The sequence below is a fragment of the Camelus ferus genome, chromosome 20 (genome assembly GCF_009834535.1).
Source record: "Camelus ferus isolate YT-003-E chromosome 20, BCGSAC_Cfer_1.0, whole genome shotgun sequence".
Classification (NCBI taxonomy): domain Eukaryota; kingdom Metazoa; phylum Chordata; class Mammalia; order Artiodactyla; family Camelidae; genus Camelus; species Camelus ferus.
The window spans coordinates 7,201,163-7,223,358 of record NC_045715.1 but is presented as its reverse complement, the minus strand read 5'-3'; the positions used below and the strand labels follow the sequence as shown (position 1 = coordinate 7,223,358).

Genomic DNA, 22,196 nt, shown 5'->3' with positions numbered 1-22,196 from the left:
GGGGTCCCTGGGGGAGGCATGGAGGGATGGGACAGCTAACTTCAAATGCCGGAAGGGTTAACATGTAAGAGAAGAAGTCAGTCTTCTCTATGGTCTTGTGTAAGTCAGAGGCGCTTTCAGTTGTGAGTGGAAATGAAAAGCAAATGACTGTAAACAAAAAAGAGGAATTTTCTGGCTCTTGCAGTTGAAAAGGCCAGGAATAAATTCAGGCATGGCTCAGTGTAGGTGCTCAAGATCTGTCATCTGGGAACGATCTCATTCCTGTCAGCTCTGCACTCCTCCGCGTTCAATCCCAGCAAAGATGAGCAGCAAAAATGGTGGCCAGCGGCTCCATGCCCTCATTTTATTGACAAGTATCCCTAACAGAAAAGGAAGACCTTTTCCCTGGGATCTTAGAATCATGTGCCCATCTCTGCAAGTCAGTCACTGAGACTGAGTGGCTTACATGTTGGTCCCTGAAGCTGAATCACAGAGACAAATGGATCAGAGGTGTCCCCCGCCAAAGGAAAACAGGGGGGAATACCTGACAAGGAGGAGTATATACTGAACAGGCAAAACAAGAGGTCCACTGCAGATCAAACAGGGTAGAATTCAGTGTAAGGGTCAGAAACTACACAGTAACATGAGGCCATTCAATAAAAGGACAAGTTAAACAACCAGAAATGTCTCAAGCTGAGATTAGAGGAGAAAGTAAGTTCTCTCCTAGGAGGCCCTGTGTGATAATGGGTCTTGCCTCCCCTTCCAACCCCATCCCATACATTCTCCCCCACCAACAGATGCCCTTCCTGCTCTTTCCTCTGTGGTACCCACTCCCTGGCCTTCATGTGCCTGCCTCCTTCTGTCCCTCAGGTCTTGCCTAAAGGGTCCTCAGACAGGACTTTGAGAACTGGCTTCTGAGAGTCTTGTTCACTGTTGTACTCCCAGTACAAAGAACAGTGCAGGCACATAGTAGGTGCTCAATGAGGGCTGGTTAGAGAACTAGACTGAGGGTGGGTGACTTTCTTTTCCCTTTCACTACTTGAAAAAATAACACCCCCCCCAAAAAAAATAATAATAATAAATAAATAAATAAATAAATAAATAAATAAATAGGGAGGAAATGACAATGACAATGCTTCAGTAGGAAATGCAGCTGCATAAACTGCACCAGTCTGAACTGATCAAACGCAAACACAACCAAGGCCATAATGTCTGCCAGGTCGCCTCCAGACTTACTTTAGAGGAGAGTTATTTCCCCCTTGTCAAGGGCTAATTCCTCCTCCAGCCCCAGTACATCTCCACAGCCCCATCCCCAATCCCAGGATCTTGCTCGATTATCCTTCCTTCTCTTAAACGTCCATTCTCTCTCACTACCATTCATGTCCCTCAACCTTATAAATGTCCTCAAATCCTTTCCTTTTTGAAAAAAAGCCTCTTTCTCCTTTCTAACGACCAATTCATCTTCTTTCCCTTTTTTCACAGCAAAACTTTAAGAGTATTCTACACTCACTATTTTCAATTTCTCAAACCTGTTCACTACCCATCCATCTCCAGTCTTGCCTTCTTATAAGCTCCATTTCAATTTTGCTCAAACTTAAAATTTCCAAAAGTGGGTTTATTATTTCTCCCACACACCATCTCCAAATCTGCTTTTTCCAATATTTCTCAGCTTAAGTTTGGACACCACTATTCACCACTCATCTAAGCCACATGGTCCTGTCAATATTAACCTAAATAGCCCTTGAATCTGTCCCTTTCTCTCCTATTTCCATCATCACTGTTATGGTTGGATCCTCATCATTCCTTCCTGATAAATTGACATAGCCTTTTTTTCTTTCTTTTGCCTCTAGACTCACTGCTGAAATCTACCTTCATAGGTAGATTACGAAGGCTTAGTCTTCACAAGGGGCATATAAACTCTCCATGATCTAACTTATGCTTCTCACTTCGCCTGCAATTTCACTTTAAACTGTGAGAGGGCCATGAACATGTCTGTCCTGCTACCTTGGTGTCATTCTTGGTGCCAAGTTCAGAGCTTGACACCTAATAGATAATTACCAATGGATACATCACTGCCCCATCTCTCATGCTTCGGATTTTTGCTAGCCAACTGAGTTTTTTGTTTGTTTTGCAGTGACACAAGGGTACCCTTTTCTCACAACTCTAGGCTAGTTACCATGTCCTCACTTATTCACACATCCAGTTATTTATCTTGGGATTACCACGCTCTAACACTGTGACTGGTACTGAGTAAGTTCCTTGAACGGAGAAGTGAAAACAAATTTAGAAGCGTGACCCAGGAGATAACATATCTGAAGAGTTGACCAGTATAAGGAACTGCAATCCAGAGTGCTCTTCCCTCAGGTAGTACATATATAAGCAAATACAAGTACTTCGAGGCAAACGTTGCCTTCCTCTTGGTCTTCACAAGTCTTAGGGACCAGATTCAATGAATCAAGACTTTGTAAATGAAACGGAACAAACGAAAACAAAATAAAGGGCAAGCAAACCAACTTCCTATAAAAACTGAAAAGGTAATCAGGACTCTCCCTAGCCCCAAATTAAATGGCAGAGGGTACTGGAAGTTGAATATACATCCAGATGTTCCCGGAAGCCCCGCCCCTAGGGAGGCGGGACGTGTGCGCACGGGCGGGGCTTTCCCGGATCGACCACGCCCCTGTGGGCGGGGTGTAAGCGGGAGGCTGCGCAGCAGCTGGCGCACCCCCGCCGTTTCCTAGGAGACGAAACACACAGACGCCCCAGCTTCACAAGGGAGCGAACGAGGTAAGCGGCCGGCGCGGGCAGGTAATCCCGAGAGGGCTGCGGGGCCGCCACCCTCCGTCCTACCCAGCCTGAACCTGTCCTGCGAGGCGGCCCGGCATGTCCCCTCGGCGCCCTGTCCTACCAGGGCCAACCTCCACCGAGAGAAGGGGCCTGGACACTGGTAGGGGAGGGACTGGAGGGAGGAGGACTCGGGGAGGGGAGAAGTGGGGAGGGAAGGAGAGGAAACCGGAGGGACGGCGGGCGGGAAGGGATCAGCCTGCGCCTGCTGCGTGGGTGCTCTCCCAGGCTCCCTTGACCACTTTCCTGCGCTCCTACACCGCCGGGGTCAGTGCCGGGTTGGAGGATGACGGCCAGTCTGAGGGGCCAGCACCCCCGAACCTCTCCGCCAGGGTGCCCCAACTCCCTCCCTCCCCTCCCCGGCTCCCTTTAGTGCTTGGGCTGGAGGGGACACTACTTTCAGGAGTGAGGGGCGGGATCGGGTCTCGGGAAGGCAGCGGAACTGAGTTCAGAACTGTTACAAAGTAAAAGAGAAGAAAGAGAAACTGGGTCCAAATTCAGTGCTCATTCGTGCACCCCAAGTGACTCCCCGGTAAAAGCGGAGTCCCGGCACTGGATGGACCTAGAGGGAGCTCCCAGTCGAGCCAGCCGTGGGGGCTCAGGGGGTCGCCTGCTGGTGGCGACCGGTTCCCGCAAACCAGCAGGACATCGGCCTCAAGAGCCTTTGAAGGGCTCTGGTTTGAGAAAAAAGATCAATGTCTGGTAACAAAAACTGTTTCTTTCTGCAAATAAGACAGAGACTTGGTTAATTTAAAGACAGGGTTGGAGTTGGGGGGCAGGGGGGCAATAAAACTGGTTTTTAGTGGTTAACCTCAATTCTAAAAGGAAATAAATTTATGTAATTGTGTTTAGATAATCTTTTAAAACGAGCAGGCATTTGTTCTAATGATAATGGAATTCTCAGAGCGTCAAAGTTACCAGTTATTTTAATCAGAAAAACAACCCCTTGAGTAGAAATAGCGGTGGAGGCAAAAGTTACTTTACAGTCTTTTGGCCTTTACCCCCCACCCCGAACCCCCAGTTCACCCTGCGTGCTGAGGAAGAGAGAAACTCCCCCTGAAGGCAGCCACCTCATGCTTATGCAAAGCTGGCCTTGGGCAGGATGTTTGATCTCTTCCTTGGCGTATTATTTTGTTTTTAAACAATTTGTGAATATCAGCACAAAGCTTTTATTTTTCAACACTGAATCTTTGTTTTCCCATTGTAAAAGCTCCTTTTAAAATTTCTATATGACTTGGTTAGTTTGAAATCGTTTTGTTTTGCTTTTTAAACAATTTAGTTATTTTTAAGGTGTTACTTTTTTGGGGAAAAAAAAAAAAACAACAAACGTTAATGCCAGCCTTGTGGTAACAGTACAGCTGATTCTACAAAGACAAGTTGAAGACATCCAAACTCACCTGCTCAGTGATTGGCAGACCCAAATTTTACCCTCCATTTGCCCTCTGTGTTAATCTTCTTTAATCCTGTCTAAATCCCTTATTAGCTGGCAGAAGCTGTTGAGAAGAAAGCTCAAGTTTACAGTAATTGTGCACTTAGATAAAAATAAGACAACAAAAATGGAAGAGAAATAATATTTATCTAATGTTGGTCTATAACTGAGCCTCTAAATAAACGTCTTTTTCTTTAAAGCAGAAAATAAGGTTTGTTTAACTTATAAGAAAGTCAGTAAGTATTGTAGCTTGACTGTAGAAAATTCCAAGTTCGTAACAGTTCTTTTAAATTAATTGAAGATCATAGTTATATTACATTGACTTGTTTTGCCTTGTTGCACAATATGGAAATACACATATGGAAATATTCATGTGTGTAAGAAATCATGTTAACACATCCCTCTTTTGCAGAGTTAGCTTTCCATAGGTCAACAGAGAAGAATATATGTAACTTATAGAGAAATAGTCTTGGGTGTGAACTGGGGACCCATAGCAGCCTGTCTTTTAAGTTACAGATACTGCTCTTTGGCTAGTAATCCATTGAGGACCTTGCTGTGCTGCACTGATAGTAAGTGTGTATGTGCTATCAGTGAGCAGGTACATGGGAATGATGATTTAAAAAACACCACCTTTACTCTTATATCTACTCCTCTTTACATTAGGCTGTTATCCTTATATTTTCAGGGGGGTAAGGAGACAGCTGAGATGGTCAGCTCACTCTGCAGGGCCTTCTGTAATGAATATGACTCAAAAGAGGCCTTCCTAAAGTTTTGTTTGGGAACATGGTATGTATGCCTGTTTTACTTAAAGGTTAGGCAGGGCTTAAACTGGCCCGAGTCTCTCAGAGCCACGAATCAGAGCTTTTTAAAGATCTATGTTATATTCATAATCATCACCACTCTGCCCCTCAAACAAAAGAAGCTGGGAAATGGCTGTATCCCTTGTTTGTTTATTCTTCCCTGAATGTAAGTATCCCATGCCATAGCCACCCTCACTCGAAGCAAACACTTTGTGTTTCCAGCGTTTGTTTGGAGGTTGGTTGGTTAGGCTTGGGGTGAAGTTTCTAGAGTATCCTCTCCAAAAATGGTTGTGCTTCCAGGCCAGTGCAGAGGGCATCCCCTACTGACTGACCTGTTGTGCTGACAGTACTGGTGATGGTGGTGGTTGATGGTCTCAACAGGGGAAGAGAAAGAGGCAATGAATTCCACTTTGGCGGGTTGTTAAGCCACTGCAAGGTTAAACTTCGGTACTGTTTCTGGCACCTCTTACCTGTGAACTTCTCTCCCTGCCTGGGCAGCTCCCTCCTCCACTCCTTTCTCAAGCAATATGTCCTTTTCCAGAAGTGCCTACATGACTGTCTACCTCTCAGACCCTCAATGCTTGTTCTCAGTTAGGTGTTAACATGAAAATAATTTGTTGCATATGCAGCCGGTTCGCAAAGAAAAGATACTGTTATCCCATTAAATTTCTTAAATAATTTTGGGATAGAGTAAAAGTAGTAATTTTCTTAAGGAACTCCAGGTCCCTTCTCTCCTACTCACTCACAGTCTTTCCTTCATTCTTTCTGGCTTATTTTTCACAATGTCCTTCCAGGTATCAGGATGAGCCAGCTGTAGCCCCTGGTGTAGTCAAGGTGGGAGGTACCGTCTGCACTTCCCAGCTTGTTTATAGCATCTTGGTGGTTTAGGGCCAGGAGCTGAGTTAGGAATTAGGGATTTTTAGGGGATGATGATGTGTGGGCAGCTTCCATGGTGGAGTAGATTCTACAGTTTTGGGGCAAAGAGAGGTGCATCAATGACATAAAAGCTGGCAAGAATGGGTTATTTAAAAGTTGGGGACCACACTGAAAAAAACAAACAGCTTTAGGCTGATTCAAGTATTAGACTGACTCCATCACTGATTCTCTGACCACAGATCATTTAATCCTTCTGTGTTTTTATTAGTTTTACTGATATGAGGAACATTGCAGCCTTTTGGACAAATATATCCTCTGTATTGTGACTTAACGAGAAAGAATCAGTAAACCTCTAGAGCGCCCATTTCCTTAAAAGAGATGTTTATGTCACCTTAAATAGGGAAGCTAGAAAAGAATGCCAGGCCATCTGACATGCTGATATAAACTGCAAAAGACTGATTTAATAAAACTCTAAATGATCAGAAGAAATACACTTTAGTCCATGTTTTGCTTATCACACATAATACAAAACAAACCCCAAAAGATTTCCTTATCCAGATAATGGAAACAAATTTTAAAGTAAATACATGTTTTGGTCAGAAAAGGTGTTGCCTTTCTCTATATTAATGTCTTAATATTTAGAATCTGTGTCTGTGTATAGTGTAAAGACCATTTATCAAAAATCTTAATTTTCAGGCCAATGGGGAACCATTTGCTGGCATTTGTTAAGATCCTTTGCTCAGATTTATGCTGAGAAATGTGAAGGAACCCCTACGCAGAGATGGAATATGCTGTCATGATTTCTTTTTCAAGATCCTGGCCATGGAGTTAGCATAGCCTAATTACTTCTCATGGGCCTTGAAGGGGTTACTCTCTATACGAAGTAAAGTAAATGATAATACACACTCTTTGTTATTTGAAAGCTCACAGCTTCTTCCAAAGTTTCCTGTGGACAAATATGTTCCTGTACATGGGAAAGAACAAAGCTTCCTGCATTTCTCAGCACCCGTTTCTCCAGAAAGCCTGTTTTTGGAAGCCTTCAGTGACAACTACAGCATATTTCTTGTCAGTCCTAAATTTCTGAATGTAACAGAGAAGCAGTTTCTGTGATTTTATTTTATGGAAATCATACTACAGTGAAAGAAAAAATAATCTTTAAATGAAGCACCAATTATAGAAGGCATTTTAAAACAAACTATTTTAATAGTGTCAGACATGTTACCAACTGCAACTAAGCATAAAGCCTTGTAACAGAACGATAGAGATATTTTTTAAAGCAACGTAAGAATGAGGACCAGGTATGAAAGAGAAATAGTTCCTGGAATGCAGACGTAAGACAGAACCATGGGAGGAAACTATTGAACGCTGCTGTAGGGCTAGTGCTTTGTGTTTTTTTTAATTGTAGTAATAAAATCAGAACTATAGAAACCTAACCCTCCTAGTATATACAGATCCACAATCCCCTTTCTGTGGGAAAGCACTAAAAGATGAATTTTTAAAAATTAATTCGTGCAAACTCATTTGCAACAAAGCATGACCTGAAATGACATGAGGCCATGTAGAGTCTTCATTTATTTTAACTTCGTGTCCTTTTCATACATTTTTCTGCAGGTATATTAAGATGCTGCTTGGGAGGTGTTACGAACCGTGTTACTTTTCTAAAATATTCAAATCCCTGGATTCCAACACATCTGGCCTAGGAATTTTACATGAGAGATTGTGGTCCAAATTAAATACGATACCAAAATTGATTCATGAATGGGTATAGTAGAGAGTCTGATTTTCCAAAGTCTGATTTGGACAAATGTAGATTATGTTCAGTAAAAAAAGGGATCATACCAATCACTGAGCCAGTATTTATTGAACATTCATGGGATGAGTAGCATGGTGGGTGTAAATGGAGCATTCACCAGGGAGTACCATCAGTCTTCTCTATGTGAACATCATTCCACAAGCAGTTGATTTACTGACACAAGCGTAACATCTTGGTATTTATATTGGTTATAATTTTCCCTGTGCTGTAGGTTACCAGGAAATTTTTTGAAGAGATTTTTGAATGAAAATTCCTCTTCTTCTTGTTTCGCTTTTTTACAGGGTGTTCATAAGGATGGAAATATTGTTTCCTTGCCAGATTGCTTATTGCTGTATCTTATGAACCTACATAGTCTTGGGGAAGAGCCTGTGTTCAATGATGATAAACGTGTCACCAGTGTAGCAACAATAGTCCAAGGGCAAAACGGAATACAAATAAAGACGCCTTTGTATTTATATTCAGCAAAAAAGTCCTTTCAGTCATCAACTTCTGCTGCGTCATTTTTCCGAGATGAACCGGTACACGACCATGAGGCAGCTGGGGGATGGCACCTATGGGAGTGTGCTGATGGGCAAGAGTAACGAATCCGGGGAGCTGGTGGCCATCAAAAGGTACCGTGGGCAGCCCTGCAAAGTCGCCCTTTGAAACCCATCTTTCTTTTCCTCGCTTGCTTGAGAACATATATATGCACAGAGAGAAGTCTGGTTTAGACCCCGAGCTTGTTAGGCTAATGATGTGGAAGGCCATTCTGGAGAAACCGTGGCTAAGAAGGAGCTCTGCTGACCCCTGTGGGTATTATTTTAATTTTCTAGTTTGTCCAGCTAGCTTGACAAATAAAAAAATAGAAGGGCTCTGCTTTTTACACAGAATACATTTGAACTGAAACTGAAGGTAATGGATGGAATTTTTTCAGACTTGAAAGTTGAGTAAAGAGTACTTTTTTTTTTTAAACAACAGGCCTTGAAATCAGATGGTATTCATAATACCAAATTGAGTTCTGAATGGCATATGGTATTTTCCTGAGCTTACCAATGAAATAGAATTAATTATTATTAACTTAATTATTTCTTTTATCTACTGTATTTGATATCTATCATATGGAAAAAAATTACTCCAAAGATTAGTGACTTAAAACAAGAATAAACATTTATTAATTCTGTTTCTATGGGTCAGGAAATTTAAGAGTAGCTTAGCTGTGGTTCTGGGTCCAGGTCTCTCCTGAGTGGCAATCAGATGCCAGCCAAGGTTGCAGTCATCAGCAGGCTGGACCGTGGCTGGAGCATCCTCTTCTAAGGTGGTTCACTGTATCTGCTTGCTAGGGCTGCTACACCAGAAGGCCACAGACTGCCCATCCCCCACCCGACCCCTTTCCACCCCCTGTCCCATGCCCACCCCTCGTCCACATCCATCCCTGTCTTCTGGAGGCTAGAAGTCTGCGTCAGGGTTGGTTTCAAGTAAGACCTCTCTCCTTGGCTTGTAGACAGCTGTATTCTCTCAGTGTCTTCACATGATCTTCCCTCTGTGTCTGTCTGTGTCCTGATCTCCTCTTCTTACAAGGACATTAGTCCTATCGGATTAGGACCTGCCCTAAAGACTTCATTTAACCTTAATTACCTCTTTAAAGTCTATCTCCAAATACAGTCACACTCTGAGGTACTAGGAGGTTATGACGTCAACATATTCATTTGGGGGGAACACACTTTGGCAAATACTAGGTTCTGTAACAAAGTTTAAGCCAGAGTGGGCGGCTTAAACCACAGAGATTTACTGACATAATTCTGGAGGCTATAAGTCTAAAATCAAGGTGTCAGGAAGGTTGGTTCTTTCTGAGGGCTGTGAGGAGAGGATCTATTCTAGGCCTTTCTCCTTGGATTATCTGTAGATGGCCATTTTTTCCTCTATACCTCTCCTGTATCAACTTCCCTCAATGCATATTTCTGTGCCTAAATTTCCTCCTTTTATAAGAACAAAAAGAGGCCTCAACTTCTTTTCACATGGGCCTCTACAGATGGTTGCTTGACTGTCATGACACGGCAGTTGGCTTCCAGCAGAACAAGTCCTGGAAACTGGTTACCACACTCAACCAAATGATGACACTCTAAACTTTAAATGCTTTAACAAATGTTTATCAAATGTTAAAAACTTTACATCAGGATAGAGAACATTATGTATATAAGGAAATACTTTTACAAAATATTGTCTAATTGCCATTATTATCAAATAGGTAAATGTTCAATGTACAAGAACTGAAACGAAAAGTAGGAATAAAAAGAAATTACCCTGACCTGATAAAGTGAACTATTATAGTACTTCCCATAAGACTGGTTTTAAGACCAGAATGCCTGCCAAATCCCCTATTGATCAAGACTGCACTGGAAACCCTATCTAATGCAATGAGAGAAAAAAAAAATAATAAATGAGGTACAAGTATTTGCCAAAATGAGATGAAATCATCCTTATTTATAGGTTAAATGATTACATAAATTCACACAAATAAATACTTCACTACACATAAATTTATACGTAAAAATATCTTTAAAAGACTGGAAAGATTTACATAAAATTCATGAATTTTATGTGGCTTCTGGGGAGGGGTAAGAAGATGAGAATAAGAGTTGTGTCTCATGGTCTCATTTAAGGTTATTATCATTGTTTTGTTTTATATAACAAAATGTTCATTATTCCTTCCGGGTGGCAAGATCACGCATTTGTTTTAGTCTTCAATTTCATAAAATGGGGAACTGGGCCTCACCTGCACAGAGCTAGGTAAAACCCTGAGAGAAGAGAGAGGTCAAATACTGTAAGAAGTCAAACAGATTGAGGGCTGAGAAGAGGGCATACGTGTATAACTTAGGAATGCTTTTGGTGTATGAAACTAAAAAGCTAACAAAAAATAAATTAAATGGGGATTTACTGTCTGACATAATAAAAAGTTTTGAGGCAGGCAGGCCGGGGCTCGTGCCTGTCTTACTGCTGTTATCGTGGACTTCGGTTCTTCTGTCTTTAAAAAATACCTGCAGCGGCTCCAGGCCTTGAGGATGAGCTCCAGGCAAGAAGAAAGGAGGGACCGCTGAAGCAGTCAGTTACTGGACTCTCTTTTAATTAGGAAAGCTTTTGCTTTCCTACGCCCCTATCCAGAGGACTGCTGGTTACTTCTCACTGGCCAGGAGTGTGTCACGTGGCACACCTAGCTATAGGGAAGCTGCGAAACTGAGTTCTTAGCTTGGCATTCTGTATCTCTGTGTTCAAACCGAGCTATGTTGGTGAAGAAGAGAAGAGTGGCCCTTGGACAGTCAACTCATAGTGTCTGCCACATTCAGTATTCACTGTGTGCCAGACGGCGTTCCTGCCTTGAGTGTAAGGACAGAGCAGAAATGAATGAGGAGAGGAGGGGCAGTGTGGAAGGCCTGAAGTTTAAAAATTCACTCAACACATAATTGTTAAGCCACTCCACTTGGTTGCTCAGGACAAAATGGGGATGAGATAGATGAGTTATAAGAGACCAACAAATTAGAAAAGTTACAGCACAAAATATGATTAAGTCCTGTGATGGAGGATGCTGGAGAAGTATGGAAGGCTTCTCATAGAAAATGAGACCCTAAGAATGAGAAAAAAATTATCAAGAAAAAGAGGAGGGGGAAGAATGTTCCAGGCTGTAGGTTAAATATGTATGAAGGCCTGGAGGCAGGAGAGAGCATGTGAAGGCTGGACTGGGGCTGAGGAGCTCGAAGAAGAGGAGATGGCTAGAGTGTTGATTATTAACGGGGCAGAGAAGGGACATGAGGCTCTTGGATGAGGAGGCAAAGCCAAGAGCTGAACAAGTGTATGTAAACAGCAAATGCAGTAGTAACGATGGTGGAAGGAAAGGAGAATGTGGTGAGAGTCTAAAGTCTTAGAGAGTAGAACCATTCCCCAAGTATCATGGTAATTATGGGGGACTACAGTAGGATAGAGGGCAACACCTTTTTGGAGTTAAGGAACTGTGAAGCCAAGCTACCAACAAGATTATCAATATGAATGGTCACTACGGCCATTACTCCTTAAGGTTCTAGACAAGACAGAATCTTAGGATAATTTTTGACCTCATGTCGCCTACGAGAATCACGCAGAAGGCTATTTCTCTCAAGCCTGATGCAAAGGAATAAACTTTACCTGAAAATCACAGATGTTAGACCCCTTATTCTCCATTCTCAATTGCAGAAATACTGCCTCATCACAAAGGCCTGAGGCCTGGCCATTCAGTGGTTTAAAAGACGCCCTTATCTCCTGGTCCTTATAGTTAACTTGTACTGTTTTGTGTTAACCTTCTAAGGTCTGTTTCCTGTCAGATGGGAAGTGCCATGGTCACCGTCTCTGATTTCATTGCCCTGGCACAGAGTAGGCGCTGGATGAATGAATAAATGAAAGAGAAGGTGGCAGGGAATCTCCAAAGAATTTTAACAAACTGGTTTAATTTCTTCCAATTAAATTAATTTCTTTAAATTGGTCTAAGACACTGGGATCATGTTTTGTAAGGAAATGTCTGTATTTGTTGCCTGTAGATACGCGCATCACCTTAGGGTAGTATTGGTGAGTAGTAGCGGTTGTGAAAAGAAAGCAGCATATTAGTCTATGTGGATGCAGCTAGTAGAGATTTTCAAGAAGAATAAAAGTTTCCATTTGTACTAAAATTTTGGAAAAGAACTTGATTATCTAGCCTCTAAAAAATTAGATTAAAAATTCTATAGTTACTAAGAATCACAGAGATTAGGTGCACAGTTCTGGATGTTTATTAAAATACTTTTACATTGTATTTGACTTCTATTTTATTGAACGTTCATTTAAAAATTGACCGCTGTGCTAGATTTACCTTTATCATTTTAGCAAAACATTTATAAATCTATAGTACTGAAAAGTATCTTTTGATAAGTCAGTAGGCCCTCAATTTCTTCAGGCTCCTTCATAAATTTCCAGCACTGAGTGAGGATAAGTGAAATTCTGATTCACGAAGGGTGTTTTAGAAGTAACTGCAGTGATGCCCCTTACATCTTACTGCAGCCGACCGCAGACACAGATGAAAATAAGAACATGAAGTATGTATCAGACTGCTGAAATGAGCAGTTGACATTAAACTTTCCTGGTGCAGTAAATAGTAGCTACTCTATAGCTTAGGAATGTGCGGCACAGAGGGGCCGTTAGGTAATTTGTCCAAGGTGTGACAGCCATGAACCTGCACCAACGGCCGTGAAATGTGCAGAAGCGAGGTGACCTCCTTTTCAGGAGGCAGGAAGGGAGGGATCGCTGGCCCAAGGTGAACGAACAACAGAGTAAGAAAGCCCAGTGGTGTAATGTGTGTCTTCAAATCCTTAGTCCTCAAGACACTAAACTTTTCTTGTTTTAAATTTCAGAATGAAGAGAAAGTTCTATTCTTGGGATGAGTGCATGAACTTGAGAGAAGTTAAGGTAAAACCCTAGAGATGAGAACCTGAGAGGGCTTTAGGTCCACCTCACACCTCTCGTCTCTGAGGACCGTGGCCAAGGAGACTGTTCTGTTCTCTGTGGGAAGCAGTCCAAAGATAATTATATTTCTTTTTTTTCCCCTCTATCTTCCTAAAGTAACTTCTCATTTCTCATGTCAGTGGAGAACAGAAAATAACTATATCCTCATATTTGAAAATATACTCTCACTTTTAAAAAAGCATTTAAATTTATACTATCAAAGGAAATAATTACTGTGTACAACTTCATTATATTTTATGCTGTATAACTTGGGTACATTTTTGGTGACTTTGCACGGAATTTCACATGGTTAAGTCAGAAAAAAGTTAAACCTATTTAATGACCAAGAAAAAAAAAAGTGACAGATTGAATGTTTGGTAGCTACTGCTGACCCAGTTTAATTTTGCACGTACATTCATTACTTAAAACAATTACTGCATGCTTTAAATAGATGGTCTAAGATGTTTTTAGACATGTAAGATATTAGAGGTATTAAAACAATTCATTAATACATTTAGAGGAAATGGAAAATTACTTAAGGTATTTGTCACACCTAGCATTCATGAGCTTTTGCCAACTTCTGTAACTTTTAAGAATTTTACTGCTTATTTGGCCCACTGCAGTCTCTGAAGAAGCTTAATCATGCCAATGTGATTAAACTGAAAGAAGTTATCAGAGAAAACGACCACCTTTATTTTATATTTGAATATATGAAAGAAAACCTCTATCAATTAATGAAAGACAGGTATGTCTTTATTTTATGAAAACTGATTTTTTCCTTATTATCTCCTCCATAAATCCCTTGGTCCTGTCTATATGTCACACTTTACATTATACAGATTTATCACTCCAAGAGGTAGCTTTAAATTATCTTTATCAAAGGATAATATCTAACATTGAAGAACCATCATTTTTCTGTTGTAATCTCTTAAAAGTCAAGATAAATATTTCATATAAACACACTATCTATACTTTTTGAAACGAAAGTCTATCTGCAGTTTAATACTCAGTAATAAAGCTGACCCTGGGCAAAATTGAGGAAATTCTCTTCCTTGCTCTCCCAAGCATCTTGTGAAAGGTTAAAGAGAATGGGGGCAAGAGAAGGAGTTTCCAAGAAAGGACCTAATAAACTCGTTCATTAGAATGCTTAAGTGAATGATAAAAATGTGTTAGCCAATCCCAGGGAAATTCTCATTTTAATTTTTAAACATGTGAACAGAATCTCTAACGAAGGAGAGCTTCAGTCATCTGCCATGAGCTTGGAGAGGATAATATTTTGGTGGTAGCTGCTGGTCACATCTGGGGAATTAGTGTCCATTTTACCTGCTTTTAAAGCCAGAGTTGTTCAGCAAAAGATCCAGAATACTTTAGAAATGAATATCCCAATAGAATGATGTTGATTTCTCTCTGTATTTCTTTCATACACACAACACACACACACACACACACACACTCACTCAGTTTCTAAGGATGGTGAGTAAATTTTAATCATATTTTTCCTTCTTTCAAAAAATACTTATTGAATGCCTGTTATGTTCCAGGAGGCTGTTATCATTAAGACAATAATAGCAGTTAAACTAAAAGTGAAGAAAATTTCTACCTCTCAAATCACTGTTTATTTTTCCAAAGTTCCTTCTAGCTCCTGTGTATAACGGCATGCATGCTTTTTATGTCATTGTAATTTTAGTGGTGATATATTTTTTAATTTAATTTGTTCATTACAGGCTTTTTTTAAATGCTGGTACATAATCTTCATAGTTACCAGAGCTAGCATGTTCTATTAAATGACTGTACCAAGCTTCACTTATCTCTTTGAACTATTTAAAAGAAATAACTATCAGAATATGAAAATGAATGTATGTTATGTATACGCATGACTGAACTATTATGCTGTACACCAGAAACTGACACAACATTGTAAACTGACTATACTTCAATTAAAAAAAAAAAGTAGGTTGGGAATCATAGTGTATAATGCTGATGTAATTATTTTGTAGCCATTAAAAGTGCTCATTATGAAGATTATGAAAATCCTTACAAGTGGACAAAAAACAGAAACCAAAATTATATTTATGTAACATTGATACCTACTATAAAAGTTATACACACAAATGGATTAGGACTGGATTAGAATACTGAAAAATCAAAACCTTTACCAGGTGGTGTGATTATGGGTAATCTTTTTGGCTTCTGATAACTTATGGCTCTGTAAAATATACAAAATGATAAAAATAGGCATGATAATGTTGAAATATAGTTGTCGAAGAAAAAGAAATTCATCTGATTTTAAAAATATACATAAACCTGTTGGTGGAAGTGCAGTCGCACTTAATGCAATTGCAAATGAACACTAAAAAGAATCAACTTTGGAATTTCATGATTCAATTCTGGATATCTAAATTAAATGGAAATAAAAGTGACATTGTTTAGAATATTATTCAATGTCAAAAGTATAAATTAAACCATTAACAACTGTACGTGATAAAGGGCATTCTGAGGTTAAGTGGTGTTTTTACACTTTGTTTTTGGCAGCTTAACTTACTGAAATACTTTTTCAGTATTTCGAGTTTTTAAGGATCAAGATTAATTTACAAATATTTTTTATTCAAGTAAACTTCTTTTCCATTTCAACTGAAGACCAATATACAAAACCTTCACTGATACTGTAACTGTACCTTCAGTATATAGCATTCTTTTTACAAATTTAAATTGTTGGCAAGGATAAAAATATTTTTCTCTTTTAAAATTTATTTTATAGTTTATGAAAGTGAGTTTTTAAAATGTTTTGATCATGATCAATACTATTTTCAAATTTGTTTAAAGATCAGTGTTTATCTTTCTCTATTGTTTGTTTCTAGCCTATTTGGTGGGACATTTTAGAACATTATATAAGTATCTAATACAGTTAACAGTATAATGTTGAAAAACAGGCCATTTTCCATATGTTGAGAACACTGTAAGGTAATCCAGTCAATCATGCTGAAATAAAGACGTTAGAAAATGTTGAAATTATGATAAAGTTTAAATGCTTGAAACAATTACTTTCAAAACACAGCATGATTTCAGGGTCAAAGAATTAAGGTGTTGATCACATTAATTTGTGGTATGCTAGTGATTAACATTTTTCAGCCTTTATTTGGCAGTAATTAAGATCTTACTTTAGGCTTTTTATAATTGCCATATAAAACTGCACTGTCCAGTACAGTAGCTACTGGTCACATGTGGCTGTTGAGCTCTTAAAATGTGGCTAGTCTGGGTTGAGCTGTGCTGTAAATGTAAAATAAATTGTATACCAGATTTTGAAAACTTGATACAAAAAAGGAATGTGAATTCATTAATAATTTTTTATATTAATTACATGTTGAAACAGTATTTGGTATATATTATGTTAAAGAAAATTAATTTCACCTGTTTTATTTGCTTTTCTTAATGCAGCTACTGGAAAAAATTTAAATACATAAGTGGCTCTCATTTGTGGCTCTTAAGTTTCTATTGGACAGTACCAATATGCAGTCTAGAACTAAAGCAGTTATGCCTCTAAAACTCTTAAAGCCTACAGAATACAGATTTAAATACACTTGGCTTATGTGATGGCTATCAGTTTTCCAATTTACTTTGCTCCTTTTGGGACACTTTAGAATTTAGCTACTGAATATTTGTGCAGGACATTTAGTATTGGATTTGAGTTTTTACCAAGTATTAAAAATATTCTAATTTTCACATTTTAAATTTATAACCTTTAATATTTTTATAAACTATAAATCATGCCTTTAGCAAGTATTATGAGGCCAATGGGGCTCCAAGGAAGGAGGAACACCTGCCTTCTTGTTTGTGTTGGTTGGTTAGTCAGTTGGTTAACAGAGTGATGTGACTATTTATTTGTTCATTTCTTAACAGAAACAAGTTGTTCCCTGAGTCAGTCATCAGAAATATTATGTACCAAATATTGCAAGGGCTGGCATTTATCCATAAACATGGTAGGTGTCCGTTCCCTGCCTCTTTATTGTCAAGGTCATGCATAGGGATTGTATATAAACTGTTAAATAATATTACAGTGGATAACTACAAGTTTGGAGTATGTGCCTACTCACTGACATTTTTATTTTAAAAATTTACAATTTCTACAATTCTATATAAAATAGAATTTCAATAATCTATAACTATATTCCTCTGTAGCAGAATTTTTTTTAAGACTGATCATCAGCCTTGAGTCTCAGTCATCATAAACCCACCCTGCAATCTCATTCCCCCTAATTTTACACGGAAATGAAAAATAAATAAATAAGACCCCTCATTTGGAAAAGACTGAAATGCTCCAGTCTGTCGTGCTTGGATCTACCAGTTACTAACATCTAAATCGTTGAAAGCACACATGCTGTGGTATTTCCTAGTTTTCCTTAGTATTTACATTTAGTCGTTTCTGTACTTTGAAAATTAAATCAAGTGCTTATTTTTATGAATTTCTTATTTATATAATCTTAATTTATAATTTTTTGCACATCAAACCAAAATAACTTGTCTGAAAAGTTAGTATGATTATTATGAAAAATTTTAAAGACTGTTTAGAATCACTAGATGTTTAGATATTAAATCAGAGAAGTTTATGCCGTTCTGTTGCTGCATTCTGAGCACAGGCATTCAAAAATCACCATCATCAGTCTCCTTTCATGTTTCCTCCTCTGTTTTATATTTTCTTTTCTCCCTTCTCTCTTAACTGCTACAGGAAATAATTTACTTTCTAAAAATGTTATGTAGAATTCCATATGACCATTGTAAGAGCATTCCTGAATCCTCAGCTTTTTTTGTCTTATATAAACTATTAAGGTCTTTAAAAGCTAAAACCCATGATAATATACTACAGTCCATTCGCAAAAGTCAGTCATTTATTAATTACACAGAAAATAAAGGATATATGCTACTTTAATTGTTCCAAATGGGTTCCTGACCCTCAACCCATTTTTAAACTCCGGTCAGCATGGTAACTTGATATTTGCCTGCATTAATTTATGCTAATGGAAGCAAGTGTGATGTGGAAAATCAAAAGCCTCGTGAATTCTTTGATTTTTGGAAAGACCTTTGTGTTTCATTGGTATTTTTTAGGCTAGGAATAAAAGTGGTTTAGATTCCTCAGATATAACTTCAGGAACTTCAGAGCATTAGGACTGAAGAAAGAAATTAGCTTGGGATTTAAAAATTGTTGCTGAAAGTAAATAACGTATGAGTAATCTAGACTCGGCTGTAAAATTGTCTACATAGTGATTTAGAAACCAGACTCCAAGAACAACAGACACTTTTAAAAAAGCTAAATTATTTTTGCCATAGTTAATAAACATCTCAGATGTAATCCTGTGAGAAAATAGGTATTTTAAAAATAGTAACTGTCAAAATATTGGACTAATATTTTAGTTAAAATAGGATCAAGTTAAAAATATATTTATATTAGTGAAGATAGGGAAAACCTCAACTGTGGTTTCATTCTCTAAGGTTTCATGGATTAATGTCACTTTACCATCACATGTGCTCTCCATTCCTGTCTTCATATTATGAAAGTGCAGTGTGTATCTCTTGGAAGTAAGTGAAATGGATCACAGGAGCTATTTGGAGTAAGGAATACAACATAAAGGGAGTCCAGAACTGCTGTAGATGCCACAGAGAGCCCACACTGGCTTTGAAGGGATTAAAAAAGTGTAGGCTTAGGAAGTCCTCCTGGCCCAGAGCGACATGAAAAACCCTCTCGCGATGACCTCTTACAGCTGATGACCAGGCCCGCTCTCAATGCTCCGCCCAGCAAGGTCACTAGGACACAAGCTGTCTGTGTACAACTCGTGCGCTTGACAACCCCCTCACGTCTGCAAGGAGGGCTTTCTGCCTTCTTTTCAGCAGGCTGCCTTGTAGCTTCCATAACTAGCCATTTATTTTATACGTTTACTTGGTAAACAAGCATTGTCATTATTGGGTTTTTCTATAAAGTGGCTACCAGGGGAGAAATGAGCTGTTAAATAAAACAATTTTAAATGAAGGAATTGATTCAAATGTGTGGCGTTCCACTTGGGTTTAATGGACTTCTAAAATAAGTGATTACTCTCAGGGAGTCGCGTGTTAAACTGCAGCGTTGACAGAGCAGTGGTAGGACTGGCTGCTCTGACCTCCGCCTGTACGCAGCCTTCCTCGGGCTTTCATTCAACTGTGTCTCTACAGGCCTCAGACACTCGTGATCATAATACCTCCTAAAGGCTGTTGCTCAAATTAATGGGGATAATAACGTGGCAGTGTCTAACTCAGTGCCTGAGCTTACTGGATCCACAAATAGAAATACATGTGGATACACAGCTGTAATTGCAAATGAGTACCCCCCAACCCCAGCAAAAAAAGAAGAAAAAAGTTTGTGCTGGTAATTCCGGCAAAATAAAAACAAAATGATTATCAAAAAAAAAAAGAGAGAGAGAAAGAAATACACATGTAGATAGTTTTTTTAATGACCATATATACTGTATGAATTTCCTTGACAAATTATTTTGAAAGCCCTGCCTCCCATCACTTTGTAGACAATGAATATGGTTTATTTTTTTCTTTAAGTTCACATTCCTAGTTAGAACAGAAAGGCTCGGTCGTATTTTGTTAATTAATCAAATATGTCTAAACATGATGATTTATTGTTTTTCCTCTCTATATTACCAAGGTTTTTTTCATAGGGATATGAAACCAGAAAACTTGCTTTGTATGGGCCCAGAACTCGTGAAAATTGCAGATTTTGGACTTGCAAGAGAATTAAGGTCACAGCCACCGTATACTGACTATGTATCTACCAGATGGTAAGTAGCTTTATGCAGTTGTCCAGAGGCAGACTGAAGTTTTCCTACAGTGGGTTGTTACATATCTTTCTGGAGGTTCCACACTGAGTATTTAAAACAAAATTTAGAACTGAATTTTGCATTCTTTGGAAAGAGAAAGACTGGGTCATGACTATTCTGATAAAGGAAATAAAAGAAGGGAAAAAGATGTCATTCATCCATCCATCCATTTAACAAATATTTACTGAACACCTATTATCTGCTGGATACTATTTTTGGCACTAGGAACAAAGAAGTGAAGGAAACAGAAAAAATCTCTGCCTCGTGCTGCTTCCATGACAGCCAATACATAAATTAAAAATATCGTGAGTTATCAACAAAAAGACACATGTAATAGTCCCAGATTGCAAACTACCCAGATATCCATCACCCAGGGCACAATATATTCACCCAGTGGACTGCTTTACAGCAATGAGAATGAAAGACCTACAACTGCGTAAACAGTATGAATGAATCTCACAGATACAATGTCAAGAACAAGAGGCTATCCTTTGATAACTATGTAAGTTTGAAAAGCTAAAGCTCTAAACTATTCTAGAAACAATGAACAGTATATATATGTAAATTTAAAAAATATGTGCAGCATATTGTATATATGTATTTACATGCAATCTATTGTATATGTGTAGTCAAACTAACAATTTTACCTAATAAAACTGAAAAAAAAAAGAACAAGGGGCTAAACAGAAAAAGAACACATATTATGTGATTCCATTACATAAAGTGCAAAAATAGAGCTGATCTGTGCTGTTGAAAGTCAGGACAGCAGTTATGTGGTGGGGGTGGGGGCAGCAGTGGCTGGAAGGGTGCAGGAGAGGGCCATCTGGGATGCTGGTAACATGCGGTTTCTTGACCTGGGTGCTGGGTCCATGGGTACCTTCTATTTGTGAAAATTCAGCAAGCTGTGCTCCTCGGTCTTATGCATTTTTCTGTGTGTATATTATACTCCAATAAAAACAAGAATATTTGAATATCATATGGTGGTACATTACTATGGAGAAAAGTAAAGATGAGGTCACTAGGGTGGGCCACACTCCCAGATGACTAGTGTCCTTATAAGAGAAGAAACTCAGAGGCGGATACACAGGGGGAAGACATGAGAAGACACTTGGGGAGAATGTTGTGTTATGACGGGGACAGAGGCTGCAGTGGTGCACCTACCTGCAAGCCAAGGATCGCCCACAACGCCAGAAGCTAAGAGAAGTCAGGGAACAGATCCTCCCGGAGAGCCTTCGGAGAGAGCTGGCCCTACCTTCACCCTGCTTTCAGATGTCCAGCCTCCAGTACTGTGAGACAGTAAGCTTCTGACTTAAACATACAGTTTGTGGCACTATGTGACAGCAGCCCAAGGAAACCAATACGTTTGATAATGCATTAAAAAAAAAGGGGGGGCTTGCAATGAACTCTTTTTTTTTAACAACAATGACCTCCAAAAAACAGAAGTGCATGCTTAGTGGAAAATTAAGTATCTGTTTCTCAAGAGAAGGTGCTGAAGAGCTAACATAAAATGTTCACTGGCATTTGCCATCGCCCCTGGGGCTGGAAGTCACTGACCTGGTGAAAACCAGAACACACAAAGCTGCTGAAGCAGCACCAGCATCCATTTCAAAAGTCAGCAGCTATTCCAAGAAGACTGTGCCAGAGACGGCCACGAGGAAAGGCAGCGACAGAGATGAGTTTTCACATTACTCTATGAGGTATTCATTATCACTGGTCACTTAGATGAAATGAATATTCTAATTCATTCTGTTTCACTTTTTTTTATACCAAATTCTCTTATGCAGATATGAAAAGTAAAGTGACTGCCTGCAAATGTATATGGATAGGCTTCCTTTTTTTAGTTGAGATACAACTGACATTAGTTTAATATTATGCTAGTTTCAGGTATTGTACAGGCTTCTTTCGTGGAGGAAGAATTCACAATTTAACAATGATAGTTTTAAATGAGTGTCTTTAAGTTGGCTTCAAAGAGAAAAATCAGTTACCTTATTTCAAATAATAGTTTGATTTTTTGCATCACACTTAATAGAATCAAAGTGAAGCTTTCGGGAGTTCGCTCTTTGAAAAGTGAAAAGTCTGACAGTACTGTGAATGCTAGTTAATTTCAGGTAAAAATTTCAGCATTGAAA

At 39.0% G+C, this 22,196-nt stretch overlaps 1 protein-coding gene across 3 annotated transcripts in view; it reads left to right on the top strand.

Moving 5' to 3' along the window:
• The first annotated feature begins 2,613 nt into the window (after positions 1-2,613).
• Positions 2,614-22,196, top strand: part of MAK (male germ cell associated kinase) — a 42,675-nt gene continuing 23,092 nt past the window's right edge. For 2 of the 3 annotated variants that reach the window (XM_032462486.1, XM_006181088.2), the window contains exons 1-6: positions 2,614-2,763; positions 8,020-8,349; positions 13,126-13,180; positions 13,840-13,961; positions 17,114-17,193; positions 19,896-20,028. In XM_032462486.1, the coding sequence (XP_032318377.1) occupies positions 8,249-8,349; positions 13,126-13,180; positions 13,840-13,961; positions 17,114-17,193; positions 19,896-20,028 (491 nt within the window). In that variant the 5' untranslated portion in view covers positions 2,614-2,763; positions 8,020-8,248. The other variant, XM_032462487.1, reaches the window with a different exon arrangement.